We start from the raw sequence: 25,414 nt of genomic DNA, 5'->3' as shown, positions 1-25,414 counted from the left end.
CGTCGAAAATTGCGATAAAATCGCTGAATTGGTCGAAAGAGACCGGCATAGTAGCAGCCGTAGCATCGGTCAAGAGCTGGGCATGAGTCATCAAAAAAAAATTTTATGAACAATTGAAAATTCAATAAAAATACCGCAAGACTTTTTTGACAACCTATTATTTAATAAGGGGCACTCTAGAGTTTTCAGAATTTATTTTTTTTTCAAATGATATGGTCTCATAAATTTTATTCCGAAAGATTATGACAGCGAAAAAATTCTAAATGCCCCATTTTCGTTATCTAGTCGAAGTTCTTTCGTTCGGCAGGAAGCCCAGTCAAAACTTTAAACGCGTTTATCTCAAAACTGTTTTTTTTCAAGTTGGCCGGAAACAGAACTCAAACAATTTACAACCGATTCTCTTGAAATTTTGACAACATCTTCAGAAATACATTAGCTACAGAAGTACGTAGGATTTTTTTTTATCTTACATAGTTTGTTTTTTATTGACAAATTTCGAATAATTTTTTAGGCCAAATTGTTACTTGTCCATTTAAAGGCCATTTTTTGTCAAAAATGCATTTATTGACAAAATTCTGCGTACTTCTGTAGCTATTGCTATTTTCAAGTGGAAACCGTTCAACAACTTATTAAAATAAAAAAATTACAGAAGCTGTGTGTCCGGCCGTGGTTCGAGAAAAAACAGAGACATCCTATGGAGAACGCTGTGTAGCCGCCATTTTTCAATTAATATTTCTTCAAAAATAGTTATAATCAGTTAATTATATGTATAATAAATCCCTCTTGTTAACCACCAGATTTATTTAATAGTTTTCCCGAAAAAAAATCTCAAAAAATACCTATTTTTGGCCCTCTAGAGTGGCGGAACCCCTTAAAGATATCTGAAAACACTTGTAAACTTGTTGGCGTCTGTACACGAAGTGACGCTTCTTAAAACTAAAAACTTAAAATTCAGTTGAAACTATGATTTTCCAAAAAGAATATAAAGAGAATGAAATAATAGAATAACTGACAAACATATCTGCCGTATGTGATACTTCTTGTCTCCACCCCAAAAATAAAGACTTGCGAGGCGAGAGGCGAGTTCCAATATCGGATCCTAGCGCGGGTGCAAATATTTCAGGTACTTCGGTGCATAGGTAGGCTGGTTGATGTAAGTGGCGACTTCATTGGCTCGGTGAGAATACGGCTATGTGGCGTACTGTCGAATACTTCGTCATTGGTCAAATGGGCTGGTTTTAGGCGCTCGATGCTTACATTTATAATCTTGCCGTTAACCTCGATGGCAAAAACACGTTCATCAAGGCTTCTAATCACTTTGTGTGGACCTGAATATTGCTGGACACGTGGCCATTTACTTGCGTCGATCCTCAGGAATACGTGTGTGCATGTTGACAGTTCTTTGAAACACAACGTTTTCTRACGGCAATGTTGTTGTTGGTCCATCTAACGTGTGCTGTTAAATCGTAGAGGTCACCAATGCCAACTCGTATAATCGGGTATAAATTACTTTGAATATGATTAGCAGCATTTTTGGCGAGACGCGAAACGCGCGATTGGTTTAATGACAATGAGCAATGTCTAAATGCGCGACTACAATTTGATGGATTGCACATTCGCAATTTATTTTGAAATGCAACACATTTTTCAAAAAATAACTCACTTTTTAAATAAAAATATTACATGGAATTTCTGAAAATATATAGTAATAGGCTTTTACCCCTCTAGTAGATATTTTAAAGGGGAAATTTGATGGTCTTATATGTGTCTTGCGGCTTAGTGTTATTCATTAAATGAAGGGGCCTATAAATGAAGAGCCAACAACGAACTTTGCTGGGTTTCTCGAGCAATTTTTTCACTTCAGTGATAGAGTCGAAGGTTTGTCATTTACATATTTTTATAAGCCATGCTGAAGCTTAGGTCAACCTAATGTTTGCACTTTTTCACTATAGAGTTGAATGAACAAACATTTTAAATTTCATAGAACTGACCTTAGGGAAATAAATATAGATTAATGGTTAAAGAAAATAGTTTTTTATTGATATATTAAATACAGTTATTTTATTATGTTTCATGTTGATAGTTTAAGGAAAATTATCTAAAAATAATTCAAACTGTGTGTGAAATATTTCAATATAAATATTTTCTTTTCAATATAAATATTTCACTCCTTTCAGCATAAGATTGCAGATACTTCAATGCGTACCATACATACTAACTGGCTCTTATATCATCTAAGCTTTTATAAGCTTAATTGGTTTTTTTGTAAGAATCTCAAAGCATAATTATTGCTTATATGATGACCACTGTCTATAGAAAGCAAAGCTAATCAGTTATTTTCTACTTTATTGGCGTAGACAACGCTTACGCGGTTATAACCAACTGTTCATTAGAGGTGTTTTTTTACGTGGCACATCATAAATACCATGGAAAGAAACTTTAGAGTAAAAGAGTTTTTTGTGGCTTCTTCCAAGTGAATGGCATTCAAAGAACTTTCCATACTTACGTGAACTTCTACGCATGGCCCCACCCTTCATCAGTTATCTGGGTAACTAAAATATGGTTGCTGTTTATCTATTAATAAAGAATAATGTAACTCTTTATTGAAGAAGACCCTATTATCGTCCTCCATTAAAGCCTCGAAGTTAAAAAAAAAGCAAATGGAAAATCCATATATAAAAGCAATTGATTTCTTTAGTTTAGTTTTAATGCCAGCTATATGCTTTAGTTGACCGATATCCACTGTGCCGACAAAGATGTGTCAAATTTCAGAACGATATCTCAAAAACCCACTCAGCTCGTCATGTAGATCATTTATACTATACACATAAATAAATACTTTGTAAAATTCCCAACGTTAACTTTTGGAATGAGTGGATTACCGGTGATGGGAAGAGGGAGGGATATCTAGGTAGTAGCAAGCTTCTAGATGATAGGGTCAGGTGTAGGTAGCAAGACCATTGGGCTAATAGTCCTAGTTAAGTTAGCGTCGTTTGCGCGTCAATTGTTTAAGAGTCGAAAACGACTTTGACGACGACGACTTTAAGAAACGAAAACTTGAAATTAGAGTTATCTATGGAGCAGTATGGAAGCTCCTCTAGTAGTAGTTTCGGATACGACGTCTGACCGAAAACTTAATTATGGTACCACGGAGCAGGAGCTTTTGGAACCTGCTCATGCCGGCTGGCCGGACGGAGAGTTTCGGGGTAGTTGTGGTCAAAACCCGAATTCGGGAAAACCCCACACTTTGTCAGTTGAATGTGCCAGGGTGCCGGACCCAAAGGCGCATTGATTTGATCCGCTATGCTTTTGAGCGCCGTGGAGCAAGTTGTCGTCAGCAGGTATCCACGCTAAAACACCGGACGTTACCTTTTGGATACTATACACTTCGAAGCAAATTTAATACGCCCTGTTTAGAGTATAAATATCCTATTTGCGGAACATAAAATTTGTTAAAGATCTGGTTTAAGTAAAAGCGCGCAGCAGATCGCGCTACGAATCAAACTGTTCAGTTTCCCAAAAAAAAAAAAAAAAATAAAAAATCTCATGACAAATAGAGGGGACAACCGGACGTCGTTTCCCTTGGAAAAACGTAGCGTGTGAATAAAGTATACATCCAGTAACCTTACTCTATTGGTGAGTTAAAAAAAAAAACATTCGTACCAAAATCGTCACTCTACTGCTCAAGAAGATCAAATAAGTAATCGAATGCACAGCTAAAATAGTAAGCTCTACGCTTTTTCACTTGATTGATGTTGTGTGTACAAAATACTAAAAGAAATATGTAAAATGCCAAATTAGATAAAAAAAATATTGTAATTACAAAAGGTGTTCGTTTCTTATTTTGTGTTTGAATAGTGTTCAATGTTTATCCGCTCGGAAGCAGCGCAAGCACCCAAAATAAATAGTTCACTCATCAATAAATTGAATTATGTGTACTACTAAGAGTACATTATTAAGCTCTATTATAAACCGCAGTTTACTCTAATTCAAATGAATTTTGATGGACAGCAATTTGTCGATATTGCTGCTGCTGATGAAGTGTGGTTGCAAGCGAAAGTGATCCAATGCAACATTACTTCATCGTTCACCACAATTTCGGTCAGTAATTGCACCGAAATGTGTTTTGAATGGTGGTCAATGTGTGGTCGCAACATCACGATCTCACTTATTGGCACAGTTGTTGTTGGACTTAAGTAAAGTGATAATAGCTGCCAACATTTGTAGAACGTCAGTCAGATGGGCAACAAACGTAACCGAAATGAGTAGTTGATTACTGAAAATATTGCTTGACAGACAGTCCGACCATAGTATAGTGTTGTTTCTGCAGTAGAAGCGACAGCGACGGCGATGACGGTGGCTGCGCTGCATTTGAGCAGGTGGTTCTCCTCGTAATTAACCTCATTTCGCTCAAGCGTTGCCAGCCGCCAGCAGCAAAACAATGGCAAAGCAAGCGCGCAAGTTTGATTCCTTGATGGCGGCGACTACCAGTGAGATCGGTTTTCACAATTGTTTACTGTTTTCACAAAAAATCGTTTTCTACTCATGATTGTTCGTATGCAATCGCAGTTTAATTATATAATAAGTATTTTGTTGAAAGTTCGTAAAACTATGAAATCTTCTTGCAATGCTTAATTGGCTGCTGCATTAACACACCCCATGAAGCTGTTCTTCCTGCAGTCAGTTTGCTTGCAGCCATTCGTAAGCAACATTTCGTTAATCAAAATTGCCAGTTACATTGCTGTTAGGCTTAGTATTGGCCTAGTCATGGTTGTCATATTGATTGCTGCCAATTCATCATGGCAACGCTTCGTCGTTCTGCTTTGAGTGCGTGCAACATCGCGTGTAATGCCGAATGGGGTTAGCTTTTTGGCAATAAATCAAGTTGTGCAATCGACTCGGTACGTGAATCGTGACTGTTCTGTGTTTCAATTATAGATTTTCAACAATGTTCTGGCGAACCTCAATAAGAAATTGTAACTTTTCGAATAAGAGTTCGTGATTGTTTCTGATTTAAACTTCCAAATCCGGTGTTTATATTCTACTTACCATTTTTCCAATTCGTTAATTATGCTATAATTATACAATTTTGTTTCATAATTACAAAGCTCCCAAAAATTTTTTCTCTAAGTTTTTTGTTTAAAGATACCAAACAAAAAAAAAATATATACATATATATATATGAATACTGGATCAGGTTTGAGTACTGAGTATGGGCACTGACCTCAATATGCTTAAAAAAGTGGGCAATGTCCAAGATCGTACATTTTTGAGTAATGTAACTACAATTATACGGTCCATTCAGTTTGTTGATGGTGGGCTTTAATCTTTCACTTAATATGTCACAATTAATCTTATATGCGACGTTGAGGAGGCTTATCCCACGATAGTTGTCGCAGATTGTCGGGTCTCCCAATTTGGGGATTGGGAAGTTCACACTTAAATTTCAATCGTTGGGCCTGCTTTCGTCTGACCATATCCTACAAAGAAGCTGATGCATACTCTTTATCAGTCCTTCGCCATCGTATTTGAATAGTTCGGCCGGCAATACATCGGTCCCCGCCGCTTTGTTGTTCTTCGGATGGGTAATTGCCGAGCCCCATCATAGATGGGGGAATCGGGTTCATCATCTCCTGGTGTTATGTTTTCACTGTCATTCAGCAAGCTAGTTAAGTGTTCCCTCCATAATTTCAGTATACTCTGGGCATCAGTCACTAGACCACATCTGGGGGTTTTGCAGGAAAATGCTCTATTCGTAGAATTTTTGTGAATTACTCCTGTCGGCCTGCTTCCCAAGCTTTTCGTATTCAATCATTTCGGCCTCTCTCWTTTTTTTGTCTGCAAGTGCCCTAAGGAGACATCCTTGGCCACATTGCCCTTCTTTCCCATCGGGGCATGGGAGCAAATCAGCGTTATGTTGAAAAACTTCACTTTGAAGCGGATTGTGGCTAGACGTTCATCCACCGGGGTCTCTCCCACCACGAATTCCACATCGAATTTGCGCTCCTTTACATGACCGCTGTAGAAAATGTCCCAATTACCTACTCGCCGTTTGCATGTGTGCAGGGGTCATCTTCGAAAAGGGGTTTCTCAATTCAGCGTTGTTGTGTTATTTTCATAGGGAACATTTTTTACGTGGAGAGTTCCAAACCTAGCACACAATCCTATAGAGGAATGGTTCGCTTTCTCGTCGCCTTCAAATTGATGTTCTTTGGCTCCTTTGAGGATACTTGATTCAAGATCGGAAGTCTTTAGTTGCTTGGGTTCCATGCTAGTTTTTGAGAAAGCTAATGGAGTGAGCGAACTATATAATTCAGATATAAGGAAAACAAAATTCATAACTTTGAAGATGAGATGATTTTTTACCAATAGATTAAATATCTATAAGACTTCATAAACTATTCCGCTAAGTATGTTAGTATTAATCATTCCGTCACTTCATTGACTGCTGAGTAATGCTTCCTCAATGTGATATGGTACGGTACTAATAATCTCCAATCTCCAAAGGCATTTTCTCTCCGAAGCAAATCTACTTATACAACAAATATATATATGTGATTTTGAGCGCATGCGATTTGTCAATTGCATCTGCAGTGATATAAGTGGAATGCCACTGAATTACATTAAGTATTCACATGTATTTCAAAGTAAGAAAATCGTGACTACATCCCACGTGGAACACCATGTTTATTCCGTGATATCAGAAGAATGTCTCATAACAATTCATTCAAGTAAGAATGGCAATGACACTCATACATGTAAATATGTGTAGAAATATAAAATATGTATTTAAGTAAATTAAAGCGCATTAAAATTGATGAAATAATTATATATTGCAATTATGGAATAAATTTTCAAAAGATTAATGAAACCTCTTCTAAATCTAGGAATTTATGGAAGTAATTAGTTTGGAAGATGTCTAAAGACTGAAAATTAAATCATCTTGCTTAGAATTCTAGAAAGTGAGGGCGTAGAATTCTTATAGCGTTCTATAGCATGCAATAACAAATAAATAGAGGCCATAAATCACAATTCTAATAACAACAACGATCAACTAGAAGCGAACTTGAACCCGATCTTGATTTCACTGCCACTAATGGCTAGTAACTAGTTGTCAGCTCATTCCACTAGCATTACCGGCATGCGCTTGGAAATCGATAAAACATTTGCACGAATATTTAATGTGATTGTTTAAAAGATTTGCATGCGCTACAAATCACTTGGAAAATCTAAAAATTCTTTTTACAAAACATAAAAATAAATAAAAACAATATATAGACAAAAAACTCAAATAGAACTGCAGCCAACAAATGATTTGCGGTTGGCACATTAGCGGTGGTGTCCGTGACGAATGTTTCACAACTCACACGAAGTGTATAGAAATAATAACAACAATAAAGTCAAATTAACTGCAGCCAATTATCAACTCTTGGCGTTGCTCCCTCAACGCGCCGCTGGCGGAAGGAGGATGGCGGCGGCGGTCATTGTTTTAGTAGCGCTAAAATTTCCCGCTCAAACAATGGACAGTAAATCGTCGCGAATTTGTGGCATGGAAACTTTTTCAGAACCATAAATCGTGTGGTTGCAAAAATCCGTGAAACTTACAACAATAAGAACAAACATATTTCATGCAAAATTTTCTGAAGCAAAAAATCCAAAAAAAATGTAAAAAAATCCGAAAGCTATTACTTACATTGCTGGAAGGTTCTTTCTGTCAATAACCAAGCAGCGGGGTGTAGAGAGAGACGCTGTGTCAAATATACGTGCTGGCCTCCAGCTGCCACCACTAAAACGCGAACACTCTTCAAACTAATTAATTGTGTCATACATACCTTAGAAGAACACATACTACATATATACCTATTTGGAACATACGAGGTCGTATGTTACATCACGTGGGCGGTTAGTATCGAATTTCTGAAGTTAGCGGATTTGGATCATATTGGAGAATTCTTTGATGCTGTTTAAGTGGAATTCGATTAACCATGAACGCGATGTGGATCTAAAGGTACACTCAAGAAACCAAGAAGCAGTTCAACCAACGCATTTCTCCTGAAAAATCTGATTCGAAGAAAGCAGAGACTGTCCTTTCGGCCGCGACAGTGATGACCACTGCTTTCTGAGACTCAGGAAACTGGATAAAGTAAACAGAACCGTTTGTAGAAATATTATTTCTCTAACACAAATAAACTGGCTCATGCCGCCCTCTTCGTCACGGCCAAATTGGTTAAACTATGATATGAAGTAGTTTTCCGATTTGGTTCTATGTGCCCTTTTGTTTTCGAACTTGAAAATGTCACTTTCAAACATTGTAGTGGAATAAATAGTCATTCCCTGCTCAGAGGTATAATATAAAATCTCTAGGATACGAACTTTTCAAACTGGTTAAACAACCGGAATATAACTTGGATCGGCTTTCTTGATTCTACCATTAAACTAGACGGAGTTGAGGAACTTAAAAAGCTTTACCATTTTTGAAAAATTTTCGTTTTTTATTTGCCAGTTAAATACTTATCGGACCGCCTTCGTAGGTATGCAAGCGTTTAGCATATTTTTGGTACGAAAATAACCAACAATAAGTGCCAAACTTTTAATTAACATTACTTTGCAGCATACCTTCATGACATCCATGATGTCACAGCAACACAACACAAGTACAAATACATACATATATATGGTTATGTAACACGTGCCAACTTGCGCTCATTTAACTGCCGATTTTTAATGTGCAATGCCATATTTATTGCAATCTTTCGCTAAGACATCATTTTTGAAGGACTACAAGTGCCACGCTTAGCTGCGGGTAGCAGACCTGCAAGAAGGCGCAAGCTTATAAAAATCGCAATGAGGTCAATAATGCTATCGATAAGTTGCCATAAAACACTATAAGTAAATTAAAATTGAATACTTGTTGTTTATTGCCCAATTTTATTGTTGGAAAAAGTAAAAAAAAAATATATATATATTCACTTTATTCGGTGTCCTGCAAGTTACCGCATTTAGTTGACGAAATCGAATTGAATCAAATCAGGTGTGCTTACACATACATACATACATCATATATGTCATATGGAGGCCTTACATAATTTTATGATTTTTCGGTGATTACCGCTTGCTGCAAGCTGGATCGGTTGGCTAACTTAATCGTAGCGTGAGTTTAATCACTTAATTACACTGTTTCATTGCTTAGTCTTTCATTAAAATTTATAGCTTTCATTTCAGTTTATAGCTTTGTAGAAAAATAACGAAATCTTTTTTGATAAAGTCCTCAATAAACGGCATTCGTTTTGCAATTTTGCAACTTGGTTTTAATTTGGCACAAAAATCTTTATGAAAGCCTCACCTTTTCGCTGTAACCTATATAATTAATTCACTGCTCAATAAACTTCTTCAGGGTTGTAGGTTTCTTATGGACCCACTTAACGCTTGCCATCATTACAATTCACTATACTATAGGATATAGTAATTTCAGTTCATACGTCATGTCTCGATTATACCAGCCCACTTCAAACTAGTCGAGTAAATGAGAGAATGCAATTTATTTTCTAATTTACCAAAGTTGTTCGTGAGGTGAATTTTTCCGAATATCTTTTCATTTGTCCGAAAACGACAAGGCAGAAAGATTATAACTTTTCTTGTATGTATACATATGTTGCTATATATAATGTTATTAATTACCTCATTAACCAGCTGAGCCCAGCAAGACGATGCTACATATCATACAGTCAGCAAAACAATCAATTTATTATAGAAATCTTTTGCGGATTACTTTTCGTCATGGATATGTGTTGGGACCTCCAAGACCGTACGATACACCGCTGGACTATTCTTATGTGGTTTTCTACAGTCATCACCTAGGCATCACTCTCTTTACTTTATTGGTATATGCGCTTTCTTTCCTATACTTATATCAATCGAACAACATTGCTTTGATTTTTACCAAAAAGTTTTCAAATCGAATACCGTTTATGCGTGATTGGAAGCGGTGGAGATGTTAAGCAATCACTAGTTTCTAAATCATCTTCGTTGTCTTGTGAGTATAGTAAGTCTTTGCATCCTTAGATTCAGCTTTTATCGGGCTTCCTCTGTGTCTCCGGCTGTGTTTACTGCTGATATGTCTTCCACATAGTCCACTAAATATGATTCGTCTGGCATTTCAAGTTTTATTTTTCCATCATAACTAATGTTCAAGTCTGTGTCTGAGCTTAAATTGGTCCCCTGTGCTGCTCCTGACGTAACTTCTATTTGTGATAGTCCTTCCCTAGTCTGGTGCAGCAGGTTTTTGGTACTAAGGTAGCTCCGGACTACAGCATTGAGCTAATTAGGGATGGTAAAATTTGTTTCTAAAGCGTCCACCCATCTCGTGCTATTGAAGGCGTTTATAACGTCTAAAGTCGCCAACAGAATCGTGACTTCTACACTTCCAATGACCCTTCGGATAGCGCCAGAGTTGGCCGTCCGGGCCTAAAACCGTTCATTTTTGGAGATTTAAGTAGTCTTTCATAGAGTTTTGCCGCAGTGTCGAGCATGTATGATGGGCAGTATGATGATGACATGCTGTGATCCCCTTTTCTCTTACTAATTAGTCGTCGTTTCTTCCTAAAGTCAGAAAATATTCTAGCTTCGAGGCAGGCATTGTACATATTTAAGAGTACCGTGGGTCGTTCTGTGGCGATTGTTTGGAATATTTCTGCTGGTATCCCGTCCGGGTCGAGCGATTTGTTAGTTTTGAGTTTGCCTACGGCCAGTTGCAATTCCTCAAGGGTGAACTGGTGGATATCCGAAAGTCCTATAGCCTGTAATGATTCACTGACTCTCGGTTGCAATCTCTACTCACTTGCAATGCATAATTTACATTTTGATATTCGGATGGAAATTGATTTATCGTCTTAGCTTATAAACGGTACAATATATTTTTAATGTCGAAAATAATATTTAGCTGAAACGTGCTTGCTGAATTTGCATAATTTTTACTTTCGGCAATTAAAACTAAATCACTTTTTATTGCACACTCTTCATATTCATAATCTACGTAACAAATTTACAAATATAAGTGTATGCAAAACATCACTTTTATTAAACGAAATTAAAATTCGAGTCCAATTCCATGCCCAGTGGCAGATATTTCGCTGGAAATTACCGCCAAATGAGTGCTATTTAGTTTATATTCGTTTAAAATTGCGTGAAATAAAAAGCAAAACTGTCATAATTCTCGTAAGCAAGCAGTTTACGACTGCACTTGCGAATGGCTTGAACCGCCGCAACTTTATATTTGCCATAAGTTTTAACTACTTTTTAATAGTTTTTACGTGAGCAACGAATTACGAGCGAAGAGATTGTACGCCGCAAGCCATTGCAAAGCACCGGCATTTCGAAATAAATTAAAGGGCTTCAAAAATAATGAAAACAGGAGGCGTGTATTTTACAAACGTTTTTTTTATATTAAATTTAATATAATATATATAATTTGTAATTATATTGTTACTACTTGTTAAATAATAATAATTCATGTAATAATGATTAGCTGCCAAAATTACCGCTGGCGAAATGATTTGCATCCAGATGAGATCTACAGCGAGGGCAGTGCTATGGCAACACTTCAGTTGGTGAGGGGAAAAAAGCAATATAAACGAAAATTATGCACAACATTTTGAACATCACTTATGGCGTCATTACATGTGCACTTAAGTGCGTACGAAAGTATATCGGTATATATATAAAATATAAAGGTTTTTTAAGTGTAGCGCTTTTATAATTCATCATGTGTCTTTAATAATTAATATTTCGGTTATGTATAACATCTCTTGAGCATGCACTTTAGTAAATTGACGGAAATATGTTAATTATGTAGTGTTTACACTCATTTCTCATTAGTCAGCAAAATTATAAAATACTTTTAGTTTTGAAAGTATGTGCGTAGGCAATTCAAAGTCAGTGCAATGAGTACTTGACATCTATTATACTGAAATACTCGTACATATATTACAATATTGTCATCGTGTACGCTTAAAATGGTCACGATTGACTGAGTACAGTGTGCACGGTAACTTTGGAACCTGGTTTGATATGAAACCTGGTTTCTTAACAGTTTTATAGCGAGGAGACAATAAAAGTCAATTGTTTTATATATAAAACTTTAGAAATATCCGAGAGCATGTATTATGTTTTTCGATAATGTATAAAAAAGTAAAAAAAAAGTTGTTTTCCAAAAGAATTCAGCATTCATTACTCGACGAAATTGTGAGTAGATTCCATTCAAGAGAGGCTCCCTAACTCACTTAGTTTTGTTGCTATATTTTCCTTCGCTTCAACGAAATTATATTGAAATCGTCTTCTAATGAGATACAGCTGACATATTAGACTCACCCGAAGAGATCGAAATTCGTATTAGGGATATGAGGCTTAGGCCAAGGTCTGGACCAACTCCATTCGTAATAATCACTAAACCTTAATAATTTAATTTAAATATCACACTTTTTGTGGAAAATCATTATGTAGGCTATATTAGGGGAGAGAAGGGGATTATTAGACCGCTTTAATTTGAAATTGCTCAGGTATACTCGACAACATATTTTGAAGCAATTTTATACCTAAGTGATACTAATTGCCCAACATATTCGGCATATAACTTGTTAGAATAACGAAAATCATTATAAGGAGTATATGAGAGTGGGTAGCTTTGGATCGAGTACATCCCAATTGTAGAGAGGTCGCTGTGCACTTGGTCCTTCTATAGAATTCTCGGCCGCCCTTGCTACCGTGGTCTAACCACGAATTTCGAGGCGTTCGACTTTTACAATAGAGCATCTTCTTCCATGCAAAAACAAGGTTTTGGAAGTGCATTCGTTGAATTTTGAAACACTTAACTACAGCCATGTGTCGCCGTCCAACCCATACAGTACATTTTCTTCGAATCATATCACTCACGCGGACGGCTGCAAAGATCTTGCGAAGTGCGGTTTTCTCGAATGCTCCTTTCTCATCACGGGTCATCATCCCTTATGTTTTCGCACATTGTAATAGAACGTGAATAATAAAATACTTAAAGAGTGCAATTTTAGATTATCAAGAGAGCAATTTGTTTCTCAATTGCGTACCGATCCTCAAAAAAGCACGATTATTGATAGAATTTATGCGGGTTCCGAAATATACAAAATGGTTAACTTTTTCATATTTCTAGCGGCCTACAGTGAGCTAGTTTTAGGGAGCGAGTAATATTTCCTTCAAGCACTTCACCACAAGACCAACCTTTTTGACTTCGTTTTCTAGGCTGAAAAGACTGTGCTGACGGCCCTTTTGTTAAGGCCTATGATATGGATATCATCTGCGTACTACAGTAGCCTTTAACTTTTAGAGCAACCATTTTATTTTTAAAGCGGTTCAGATTAGCGGCAAGTATAAAATTTTGTAAACACTATTTAAAGAAAAATGCAACAAAAATAATCATTCAGATGGTTGTGCTCAACGTCACTCTGCTTAGCAGTATGTGTTTCGATGGATACCAAATTTAGATGTGGCGTCAAATAGGACAGTGCTATCGAAAGCAGTTTTGAAATGGACATAAAGATTATGGATGTCCATCTGTTTGTTAAGGATTTTCTCCCGGATTTGACGTATTTTCAAATTCACCATAGTTTTTGCAAGTCTAAAGCAAATCTGATAAGGTGCATTGAGTTAATTTACAATATGTTTAAGTCTTTCACACAATACTGTCGAAAGAATCTTATATGCGATATTTAGAAGGCCGATTCTGGAATAATTAGCGCAAACTGCTGGATCTCCCTTCTTGTGAAATATGCAGAATATACTCATATTCCAATCATTTTGCATGTATTCATCCTGTTTAACAGCTGGAACATGCGCCTTTCCAACTACTTGCCGCCGGCTTTAAATAGCTCTGCTGATAAAGAGACTTTATCAATGCTGTTACATTTTTACAGGCAGGTGTGACAAAATTTCGGTTTTCATTTAATACCTGCCAAGTAACTTTGCGTTGGATTTATTCAATTTATAGCGAGTAGAGCATTTCGATTCCAAAAATCAAAGCTCAGATGAGATAAAAAGGTGTAAGCAGAACAAATATGAAAAAAAACTCTTTATATCAGAATTATGTAGGTTAGAGACTTTATACAACCTGTCAGCTGAGCTTTAGGCGTTTAAAAGACATTTTTGCATTATTTTTAAAATCATTTTATAGTTTTACCTTTATAAGAAATATAAGCTGCTTAACTTAAAAGTATTAATTTATTACAAAAAAAAATTTTTATTTTTTGCACAAATTTCAAAATTTTGCTTCCCGCTTCATTCAGCCATCAACGCAATATACCATGCGTATCTCAAATATTTGCACTCATCAAACTATACTTCAAATAAATCATTTAACGCGCCTCAATGCCGCTTGACTGATGTCATTTGCGCATGCGTGACGATGTTTGCTGCCCAAAGTTTTTCGATTGTTTTCAACCGAACTACCAAAATTTCAATAGATGGGCTTTATTATTTACATTATTTGGGCTTCTTTGTGCTTGAAGAAATTTTGATTGTTTTTTAATTTGATTATCTACATACGCCCTTATAGAAATATATGTACCTACATTCACATATGGCGAAATATTTGCTTTTAATGCTTGATTTGAAGCGTCTTATACGCTTGGGCAAGTGAATGTTTTTTATGTCCGTATGTATATATGTGCATGCGTGCATGTATGCTTGATGGTATGCAAATATTTGCGATGTCTCGGTATTTACCGTTGTTATTATCACTTTAGGCGCTCTTGAATATAGGCTTGGAAGCTGAGTGTGTTCAAAAGTATGTCAAGGATAGAAAGTCCACCGCATGCGAAGCATGAGCAACAACATGGCACATGCGCAGAAGACTGGACTGTTAAGGTGTTACTAAAGTTAAACATGCGCCATTGCTCATTAAAATTAACGACTGAGTGCCAGTCTACTTAAAATTTTTTTATGATTTTTACTTATTAAGATCGATGTCGTTGTAACTGAGAGGATATCTATGTAAAACGAAGTGAAGTGACGGTGAAAAAGTGGAAGGAAATGCCTTCACAGAGTATAGTGAATTCGATAAATATAGACAAATTTATACATATGTATGTATGTATCTAAAATCTCAGTAATTTTTAAGAAACCATACATACATATTGTATATGGTTACCTAAATTGCATAACAACATATCAAAAAAAAAAAATAAATAAATAAATATCGAAATCACTGCCAGATATACCATAATAACCAGTACATATCCATTTTATAACCGAAACTCAAATTTAATTTCCAAATTTCCATTTTATAACCAAAACTCAAATTTTGTTTCTATATAAATGGTTCCTATTATAACGTTTTTCCTTCGCCGGAAACTTATGAGAAGTCATCTTGCGTTATTTTCCATTTTTAATGACGATACATAATTTTTGTATATTCACTCACGCACTGCTTGATTCATACATTTATTTTGTAATCAAATATCTAATTACAAATTAATAACAACATTACTGTACGTACATAAATATGTATGTGTCAGCAATGTACCGTTGCATGTTTATTTTTATTGTATGCACATTCCCGTTTACATATGTTAAAACGTTTTTGAAGTGCTTACCGCATGATTTATGATCACTTGTCAGTGATGTTTTCTTCCACAACTGTGATTTGCAAAATATTGTATTTATAAATTTCATACATAGTATATGTATGTATGTACATCTGCATGTATTTTTATGTTGAAATTAAATGTGGGCGATGAGCAAGCAAATGCTTTTTGCGGCATAAATGAAATGTGTCAGTTAAGTGGGTCGTTTGTATGGACTTACGATGTACATATGTATGTATATACATATTTAAGAAAATTAATTACAAATTACCAACACCTCTCGACCTTGACATTTTTTCCTAGATATCAAATCAATTTCTGATATATTCATGATACAATTGGCCATGTGTGTCATTATAATAATGTGGGAATGCACCGTCTCTTCGTAAGCTTCAATTGTCTAGAGAGTTTTTAATAAAAGTGAAATGCTCAAAGTAATTAAAAAAACAAAAACAAAAAAAAAAAAACTAAAACTAAACTAAATAGCATTATGAGATACTTAGTAAGATCCCGTTTCTATCCAAAATCTCGCTTTTTGTAATCCTGCCGACTTCACCGTAAGCTAGATCGCCATTACTGTGAAAGGGATCAGGTGTTGGAAACCATGTCTTCATCTCTAAGTGGATCCAACAATTTATTTCACCATAAACCTGCAATAGGCTTCAGAACATAGTGATATTTCTGGTAACTATGGCATGCCTCTGGCTACTTGTAGACATTTGATCAACAAACATATTATAAATAGAGTATCTAGAGTCCCTAATTTGTTCAGCACGCAGGCAAACTTGTCACTAATGGAACCGCACATGCCGATTATTAAAATTGAAAAGGAATGACATAAGAACTCTAGTAAGAGTGCTAACAGCTCACTGTCTAATTGGCAGACATGCCAGTAGACTGGGAACACCATATAGTGAATATTTTAGAAGCTGTCAGGAGGTAGAAAAAGAGGAGATTATAAGACATCTTTTATCCGAATGCAAAGCTTTCTATCTTCTTCTTTATTGGCGTAGACAACGCTTACCAGGTTATAGCCGAGTTGTTCCTTTTCGATTTTTGTGACGATCCATCGATTACGTAAGGACCATAAATCTTCCGCAGAATCTTTCTCTTCAACACTCGTAACGCCGACTCATCAGATTTTGTCATCGCCCATACCTTTGTCCCATACAGACTTGTAGAGTTTGGGTTTTGTTCGTCAAGAGAAGACTTTGCTTTTCTGTTACCTACTCAGTCCGACGTAGCGCCTGTTACAAGAGTTATTCTTCATTGGCTTTCGAGACTAACTCGCAATGGTCGAAGCTTCATGACGATACTTCTTAGGTTACATATATACAAAGTGTTGTACTATTAGTTCGGAGATAATACAGTGATAGTATTTTAGTCGCAGTTGGCCTCCTAAAAGCCTGGGTATCTGCATATATGTGGTTGCTTTAGAAACAGATCGTTTCCCTACCGAATTATCTGACTCCATTATTGCTGCATAATTGCATGAAATCAAGGGAACAAATCTTATACGGAAAAGCAGTATTCTCTAAGCCTGTTTAATGGAACTGGAACTAGTTTGATATAGTAAATTTGTTGTTGCTTCTAACAAAGCCTTACTTGTGAACATAAAAAACAAAAAAAAAAAATTACAAAAATATATTTCATTATTTTTTCCAGCTACCGGCGACTTTCAGTTGGACGACGCGGAAATCGCACGCCAAAATCAAATAACACAACAAATATTTGCCAAATATTTAGAACGACGTCTGTTCCCAAACCGCAGCACAAACGAACGCATACCGACCATTTCGGAAATACTACCCAAGCCATCCTCCTCTACAACGCCACGACCACGACCCCGCGGCTTCTCCTCCGCGAGAGATTTTCACAATTTTCGACGTGGTGTTGACACACAGAAAACCAGCGGTCGCAAACGATATGGTAACACTAATCTAAAGCAGAGGCAACGGCAGCGAGGTGGCAGTAATAGCGGTGGCGCACATCGCCAGCAATTAGTTGTTGAACCTGAAGAGGAGGAAGAACAAGACGCAGAACCAACTGTACAACAGAGTACCGAGTATTATGCGGATATCAATGCCGAAACCGATGAAGTAGCCGATGATGGTCAAGAGTCACTGCAAAGTGTCGAATCCGAGCAACACGATCACTACTATAGCGATGTGTTTAATCGTGATCCCAGCGAAAATGAAATTGACAGCGGTAAGTGATGGTCGATAGCGGCTTAAAAATGCGAGGCTTTTAAGTTTAACTATGTACACTTACATTATATGTGTATATTTGTATATGTAACCTGTTACTATTAAATTTCTGCTCGGTGCACTCGGCATGACATTGATCGAGTGGCTGCTGCTTTGCTAACCGAAGCGTGTAGGCAAAAATTGATGGTGTGATAAGAAAGATCATTACGAACTCGCGATCTCACGCTCAAGTGCTTAAGTAGTTGACTGTTATATATTTTATTTAAATGACATATTTATTTTATCACTTGAGTTTATTAGTAAACTTGTTATGAATGTAACTAAGAAATTTTTTTAAAAATAAATAGTTAATTACATATCTGATTGCTTCTCAAAATACATGTTGACTAAACTTGAACAGTCACTTGTATGCTTGGTCAGATCCAAGATATTATTAATATGTTATTTAAAGCTCATCTTCTCGAACATTATGGTGTATTATAACATATAGACCCTTTGGTATCTTGGCTTCATGGTTTGTATGTTGACATCCTTTAAGAGGAAGGTGGTTGCGGCACTTGGCTGAGAGTGGATGGTTTTCATTCATTTCGCGATTATTTTCCGAAAACTGTTTGAATATGCAACTGACAAATTGAGTAAACATTGAGTGTACTGGTTGAAATTGGGTACATAAGTTCGTTGGCGATCTAATTCTGATAACAATCACTTTTACTTCTTTTAAAAATGGGAATCAATGAAATTGAAAGTACATTTGATGTCATTATGTATGGAACTCGATTGCTTTTGCCACCATTGGCACGCACGCTGAACCTAATTTTCGGCGGTTTTCAAGCATAATTCGGCCGATACTGCTGCAATTTCCCGTTCGATATTCCTACGATGTTTCTCAATCATCTTGGGGACATAAGCCATAGACTTGACGTAGCCCCTCAGCCACTTGGTTTTCAATAAATCGATTGTGACATTCGCTGTGTGGCCCGTGGCGCCGTCCTGTTAGTGCCACATATTGCTAAAGTCCATATTATCCAATTCAAGCCAAAAAATAGTCCATTATCATTGAGCTGCAGCGATTCCTACTCACAGTAACGTGCCGGTCTTAACCATCACGGAAGAAGTACGGCCACCGGCTCATAAACGCACCAAACCATATTTTTTTCGGAATACAATTGTGACTCATGGAGTACGTGTGGATTGTTGAGTGATCAATAATGCATATTTTGCTTATTGACGGTGCCAATCAGCCAGAAATGTTCCTCATCGCTGAAGATGATTTTTCGATGAAAATTCTGATCATTTTCAAGTTATTGCTCTGTCCATTTCACGAACGTACGACGATTCTCGTGGTTAAGGGCCTTCAGTTCTTGCATCAATTTAATCTTACAGGGATATAAGCTAAGACCTTTTCGCAAAAATCGCCTGTGGATTCAAAATTTTCCACTAGACGCGCAATTGTTGATCAAACAGTACGATTATGGTGACCATAAATTGGATGTAGTGCTCTTAAAGTTGAGGCCACATGCTCCGAATTTCGGTAGTAAATTTTAATAACTTCGACTCATTGTTGGGTCGTATCTGTAAATAAATCGTCTGTACAGACATCTTTTTATCAAAATATCGATTGCGCCCGCTCGGAATCAAGTGATTGTATGAAAAAAAATCTTTTAACAGGGATTATTATTCAAGGCAATGGTGCAGTCTCCGAAGAAATTGTTCAATATTTTGTATTTGCAAAGGATATTATAGAGCTATATATAGCTATGCAACCGAAGTTAAAATTTTTCTGTTTTGTATGTTAGGTGACCATAGAGAGAACTCTTGCGTGTATTGCTGTGAAAATTAGCTTCATAAAAACTTTGTGTTACCCACCATTCAAATATTCTTCTTTGGATTTCTTACGAATTCTTACCAGCAACGCAGTTGAACACTTGATTTCATAATTTACAGCTAATTATTAAAAAAATTGAATATGTCGAATGGAAATCATCCATTATCCAATAATGACACAGACTTTTCATGAATTCTTTGTCTCAACCGCAAACAATAAAGAGAAGTAAAAATCCAAGGCTGAAGATTTCGTGAAGCAGCAAAAAAGGGTTGATATGTATATTTGTATATACAATATATTAACTTACCGAAKTCATGGCTCTTATCGCATTCTTCTTACACACGCTGTCATTCAGTTTTTTTTGCAGAGTCAAAAACCACGAAAAAAAATACAACAATTACATCCTGATGACTTTTTGCGTGCAAACGTTCATACAGTACACGCATCGCCGTTTGGCCAATGGCCTCTGTGATCAGAGCTGCGCCCAGGGCTTTTGGGCAGATCGTAGGGCGTTCCGGAGTATAATCGCTTACACTTAATTTATTATAAGTAAACTTAAAATCAGGTTTTTATTTTTTGGTCGCTTCGTTTTCCTCCGTAATATTTAAATACTTCAATAAACAGCAGGCTTTGCTTATCTGCCTATATTTATGTATGTGTGTGTGTCCGTATGTAAGAAAATTCAATTTAACTTGAGTCGCATGGAATGCTGTTGTGTCGTTCAATATAATCAAGGTCGTCAAGGAGTCACACTCACCCGCTAACTGACGTGCAAGGATCTTCTGCGGCGCAATTTGCAGCTTCTTAATAGCCTTTGTTTATAGTCTCGGTTTAGCAATCTCCTATGGGAGGTCATTAAATTGCAGCCGCTAAATGATTTATTTGCGATTTCCGTCATTTTCGAGTGCGAAATTTTCGCATGTAACGGAAACTTGATCCAAAATTACTATTTGTGTGTACAAGTGTAGTGAGTTAATTTCTGTAATTTGCGGAATTTTTATTATATGACAAGCGCCGGACAGCGTATAAATGGTTTTTTCCTGTTTTAATTTAATGTATCTGTTGCTTTATGCTCTTGTAGAGAGGTAATTTCTGTAACTGCCGCATTAATCGTTGCTTAACTACTTTGGAAAAGTTCGTATGAAGTAATTTTCTTCGACTCGCTATAAACCAGAGTGTGTTCCTAGGTCTAGGTTAAATAGGGTATACTAAGTTCGCTACCGAAATTTTTAATACTCAGAAGGAAACATCGGAATATCTATAAAGTATATATATAAATGCGAAGGCAATGATGTAATCTCCGAAGAAATTGTTCATATAAGCTCCCTATAGCATAAAGATAAGATGCATACTGAACGATTGAAATAAATTTCTAGTGAGGAAGTTCTTGAGTTTGTGAAGGATAATGTAACTTCTATGCAACCGAAGCGTTTTTCCAGTTTAATGTGCTTCGCTGGCAAAATAGACTTATGTGCTAATAGTACTATTACAAAAATCTTCAAAATCCTTATAATTCCTAGTACTTTATAGTTATAGACAGCGAACTTTTTTACTTTTTGGCAGCGAAAAGCCGCAATTACAGTTCGTCTTTGTATTACTCAGCGTCAATAATATTTGTAGCCATCAAAAAAATACATTTTATCAAAATACGAAATTTGCTTCTTTCCATTGTAAACCAAGACTCCAGAGGTACGGTCACTTTGAATCATGAACTTAAAAATTAAACATAATTTTTTATTTTTGGTGCGATAACTTGGAAAGTCCCGAGAATTTTTAATATTACCGCAGATATGCTTCCACTTTTTGTTAGGAAACGAGATTGGTCTAAAACTTTCATTGTTTGACTTTCTTTTCATCTCTTATTTTTTGTAACAAGCAAAATAGCTGGTGTTAGCCAGGAATCACCATCGATGTCAGAATTTTTTAAGGGGTTGATATGTATATTTGTATATACAATATATTAACTTACCGAATTCATGGCTCTTATCGCATTCTTCTTACACACGCTGTCATTCAGTTTTTTTTGCAGAGTCAAAAACCACGAAAAAAAATACAACAATTACATGGGTTTCCTCGAGAATTTTTTGAACAATTCTTTCTCATATAAAAACAAATATACACTATTAACAAAGAAATTCTGAAGCTTTAGAAAAAACAAATTTAAACTCCGCCATTGTGACGCTACTTCCGGTGGCCCCTCGGAAAAAATACGCTCGCGTTGGTAGATGGTTTCCGTTAAAACCTTCACTTAGAATGAAAGAAAGAGAAAAATTGAAAATTGGATTTCTGGCAGACATTTTTACAAAAAACTAAAATTTCACATCTTTTTCTGAAATAGTTTTAATCAAAAAAATCTTTCGTCAATGTCTTTAAGAATTGTATCTCAAAGACATGTGTAAAATTTCATGAAGAACGATTCAGTAGTTCTCGACAAATCCTGCCAACGGACTTCAAAAACACAGTTTCGATCAAAATGCGTGTAAAGACGGGGCCCTCAACCTCGCCTGCATCGAGGGCACACGTTCTCAAGGCTGTATTTCCGAAACTATTACTCAGATCAACTTGAAAATTTAGGGCAATATTGTAGAGGTGTTTCAAAATAAGACAATAAAAGAGTCCATCTGTAACTATATATGTTCACCTAAAATGCAAAACAACGTTTCATCAAAAAAAATAATAATAATAAAAATAAAATAAAATAAAAATGGTTGTCAGGTAYAATAACCAATATATAAACATTTTATAACCAAAACTCTAATTTTGTTTCAATATGAATGTTTTTTATTATAACTTTTTCCCATCGCCTGTAAACTTATAAAAAGTGATGTTACATTATTTTGCATTTTAGGTGACGATATTAACACTCGAGAAACCATTTTATAGTTTTAGAGGATATCAGGTATTGCTTCTGAATCTGAATTTAATATGTGGGCAGCTTTCAGTTCAAGAAACTTACTTAGAATATGCTATATCCCTTAAAAAACTCCATAAAACCCTAAAATAACAAGCATAAAAAAATGGTTAAATAATTTAATTTTTATAATGAATCCTGATTAGTTGTTTGAGTAGCTTAAATGGAAAAATTCTGAATTTACGGTTCAATTACATATACAACCTATTATGCAATTAAAAATTCTCAATATTTTTTTTTTTTTTTAATTTTTAAATTTCTATAAGTTTATCAAATTGCAATTAATGACGGCTATAAATTTAATTTTTCGATTGTGCGCACACAATTTGGTGCAGTTGTTGTTTATTGCAATAAAGTCTATAAAAAATTGTAGGCGACGCAAGTTGAAAGAAATTATGTGTTCATTGCTTTTTCTTTTTAGATTGAAATAGGTTTTTTTTTAATCTTCGAAGCGCAAACCAGTATCAGCAGTATTTAAAAATACTCAAATCCTTAATATTCGAAAGTTTATTGAAGTTAATTAAGAATTATACTCCTAATGATGGCACGTGCATTTTATGGTGAAATATTATAGAAAACAAGAATTATAACTTGCGCACGAAGAAAATATAGATTTCTATATTTTACTGTTATTTCAAAAGTTTATAGCATGTACATTTTTGTGACGCACCCAATGCATAGTTGAATTATAAAACTTGTTTTTAAATTTAAGACACACATCTTTCCTCCTCAACTGCGCGCACTCAAGCGGATTGCAGTGACTTTTTGCAATTTGAAAAAATATTAATAAAGCTTTATGATTCATAATGCTAGCTACAAAGCGACTTAATGATGCAAGTAACCGTGTTTGAGTGTTAATAGTTAATCTTCGTACTTCACTCTTCGTACTTTAGTCTCGATTTATACCGTTATTATAAACTTTGGTATAATCAAAGAGATTGATGTTCGACAAGTAATGGGTGACCTTGTGCCTCAATTGCAATTTTTTTTTGTACAAGTTAGTAGATAATGATATACTACTGCCTTAATGATATCTGAGTTAATGTAAATAATAAATATTGAAGTTTAAATTTTCGGAAATTTTTATGTGAGTACAACAGACTAACACTTAAGTACACAATATAAGCTTTAAATCAAATAGCAGCGCTCCAATTTTGCTCTGAAAAAGCTGGTGAAATATTTGCCTAAATATGAAATAATAAACATGTTCAATTTATTCAGCCTGCGAAAACGAAAAATCATCGCGACTTAAGCAAATACAAGTGCAACGAATGCAAACAAAAGCAACATATCTTTTCTTGGCTGGTCGCTTAATGGTACCAGTAATTAGCACGTCATTGCTTCATGTGTCTGTCATTAAACACAAGAGTTTAACCGTGAGCAACAACAACACTTAGAAATCAATGTTTGACGTAAATCTTAAAAAATTACGAAAAAAACAACAACAAAATACAAAAGATCACATAAAAAATTTCAAATCCAATTCAAATAAATTTTAAAATGTGATAAAAAAATTCGCATGCACGAGTCATTTGCCGATTCGGCGCACAAACTCGATTCGTAGCAAATATTGCATAATAAATTTATAAAAATTATGCCAAAAATATATATTTTTTATTGTCACTCTTCTTCATTTTACTGCTCGACTATTGCAGATCTCAGTTACGTCAATGAATTGCGAAAAAAATTGGTAAAAATTACATATAAATTCTTTACACGAAACCTGTTATTCTAATAATCGATTCGGAAACAAAATTAATTTACATAACCTAAAAAATAATTTAACGCTAAGAAAAAAATGAAATAGAATATCAGGAACGTAAGATTATTTAAATTCAGTTGCGATTTCGAGTGTAACTGGATTTTATTGACGTCGAAAAATTATTACAGGTATACATACTTCATATAATGTTTGTTAAAATAAAATACATACATATATACTTGTATGTGTGCAAGCATTGAGATATCAATGTTTTACAAATGTTATGACGAGTTAAACGATTGTATTACTGTAATTATAATATATTTATGATACAAATTTTGAGGTTGTGAAAAAATGCTGTATACAGAGGTTACAGATTTTTTTATTACCTACAACTTTGCAATATAACCTTTCCCCATGATTTGTAGTTTCGCCAGAAATAGAAATAAATCATTCCTAATCCTTAAAAATTTAGACACGCTCCTTGTCCGTAAATTATTTTTCCCTTAAGGGGTTGCATAGGTTTCCTCGGGTAAAAGACAGCCTTTTTTCAACAATTTTTTTCTCGTATAAATATTTTAATAGAATTTTATATTGTGATATTCTGAAAATTAAAAAAAAATATTTTAAACTCGGCCATCGTGACGCCATTTCCGGTGACCCCTCAGAAAAACGATGCCCTCGTTTTAGCAGGATAACTCCTTACAGAATCATTTAAATTGACAAAATACGAAGGAAAAAAAACTGAAAATTTAAATGTTGGCGTCTGAAACACAGTTTTGAGAAAATGCGTTTAGAGACGGCGTACTTAGCGCAGTTAGCCTCGAGCGCACAAGTTCTCAAGGCTGTATCTCCGAAATTATTACTTGGATCAATTTAAAATTTTAGGGCAATATCCTAGAGGTATTGTGAAATTTAATGGGTAATAAAAGAAATCATTTTTTTGAAAGCAGTAAACCCAACTTTATGTTTGTTATTTTACTTTTCGCCCCCATGGGTTTCAATCTCTAATCGTAGTAAGCTTTCGAGTTAGTCAAGAATCAATTACAATTACCAGTAAAAAGCTAAGTCCGCAACGGAAACATTTACTTGAAATATATATATATTTTTTTTGTCAGAAAATTTTTTTCCTTTTTTTTTTTATGACGTCTCATATCTCGG

At 35.4% G+C, this 25,414-nt stretch overlaps 1 protein-coding gene across 2 annotated transcripts in view; it reads left to right on the top strand.

Annotated features, from left to right (window-relative positions):
• LOC108978192 overlaps positions 1–25,414 on the top strand; it is a 78,418-nt gene that overhangs the window by 12,383 nt on the left and 40,621 nt on the right. For both annotated transcript variants that reach the window (XM_018948357.1, XM_018948351.1), the window contains exon 2: positions 17,274–17,816. In XM_018948357.1, the coding sequence (XP_018803902.1) occupies positions 17,274–17,816 (543 nt within the window). The remainder of the gene's footprint in view (positions 1–17,273; positions 17,817–25,414) is intronic.

This window comes from Bactrocera latifrons, unplaced genomic scaffold, assembly GCF_001853355.1.
Source record: "Bactrocera latifrons isolate USDA-ARS-PBARC rearing strain unplaced genomic scaffold, ASM185335v1 scaffold_1, whole genome shotgun sequence".
NCBI lineage: Eukaryota > Metazoa > Arthropoda > Insecta > Diptera > Tephritidae > Bactrocera > Bactrocera latifrons.
The sequence above is the reverse complement of the archived record's forward strand: the minus strand, read 5'-3'. Positions and strand labels throughout refer to the sequence as shown.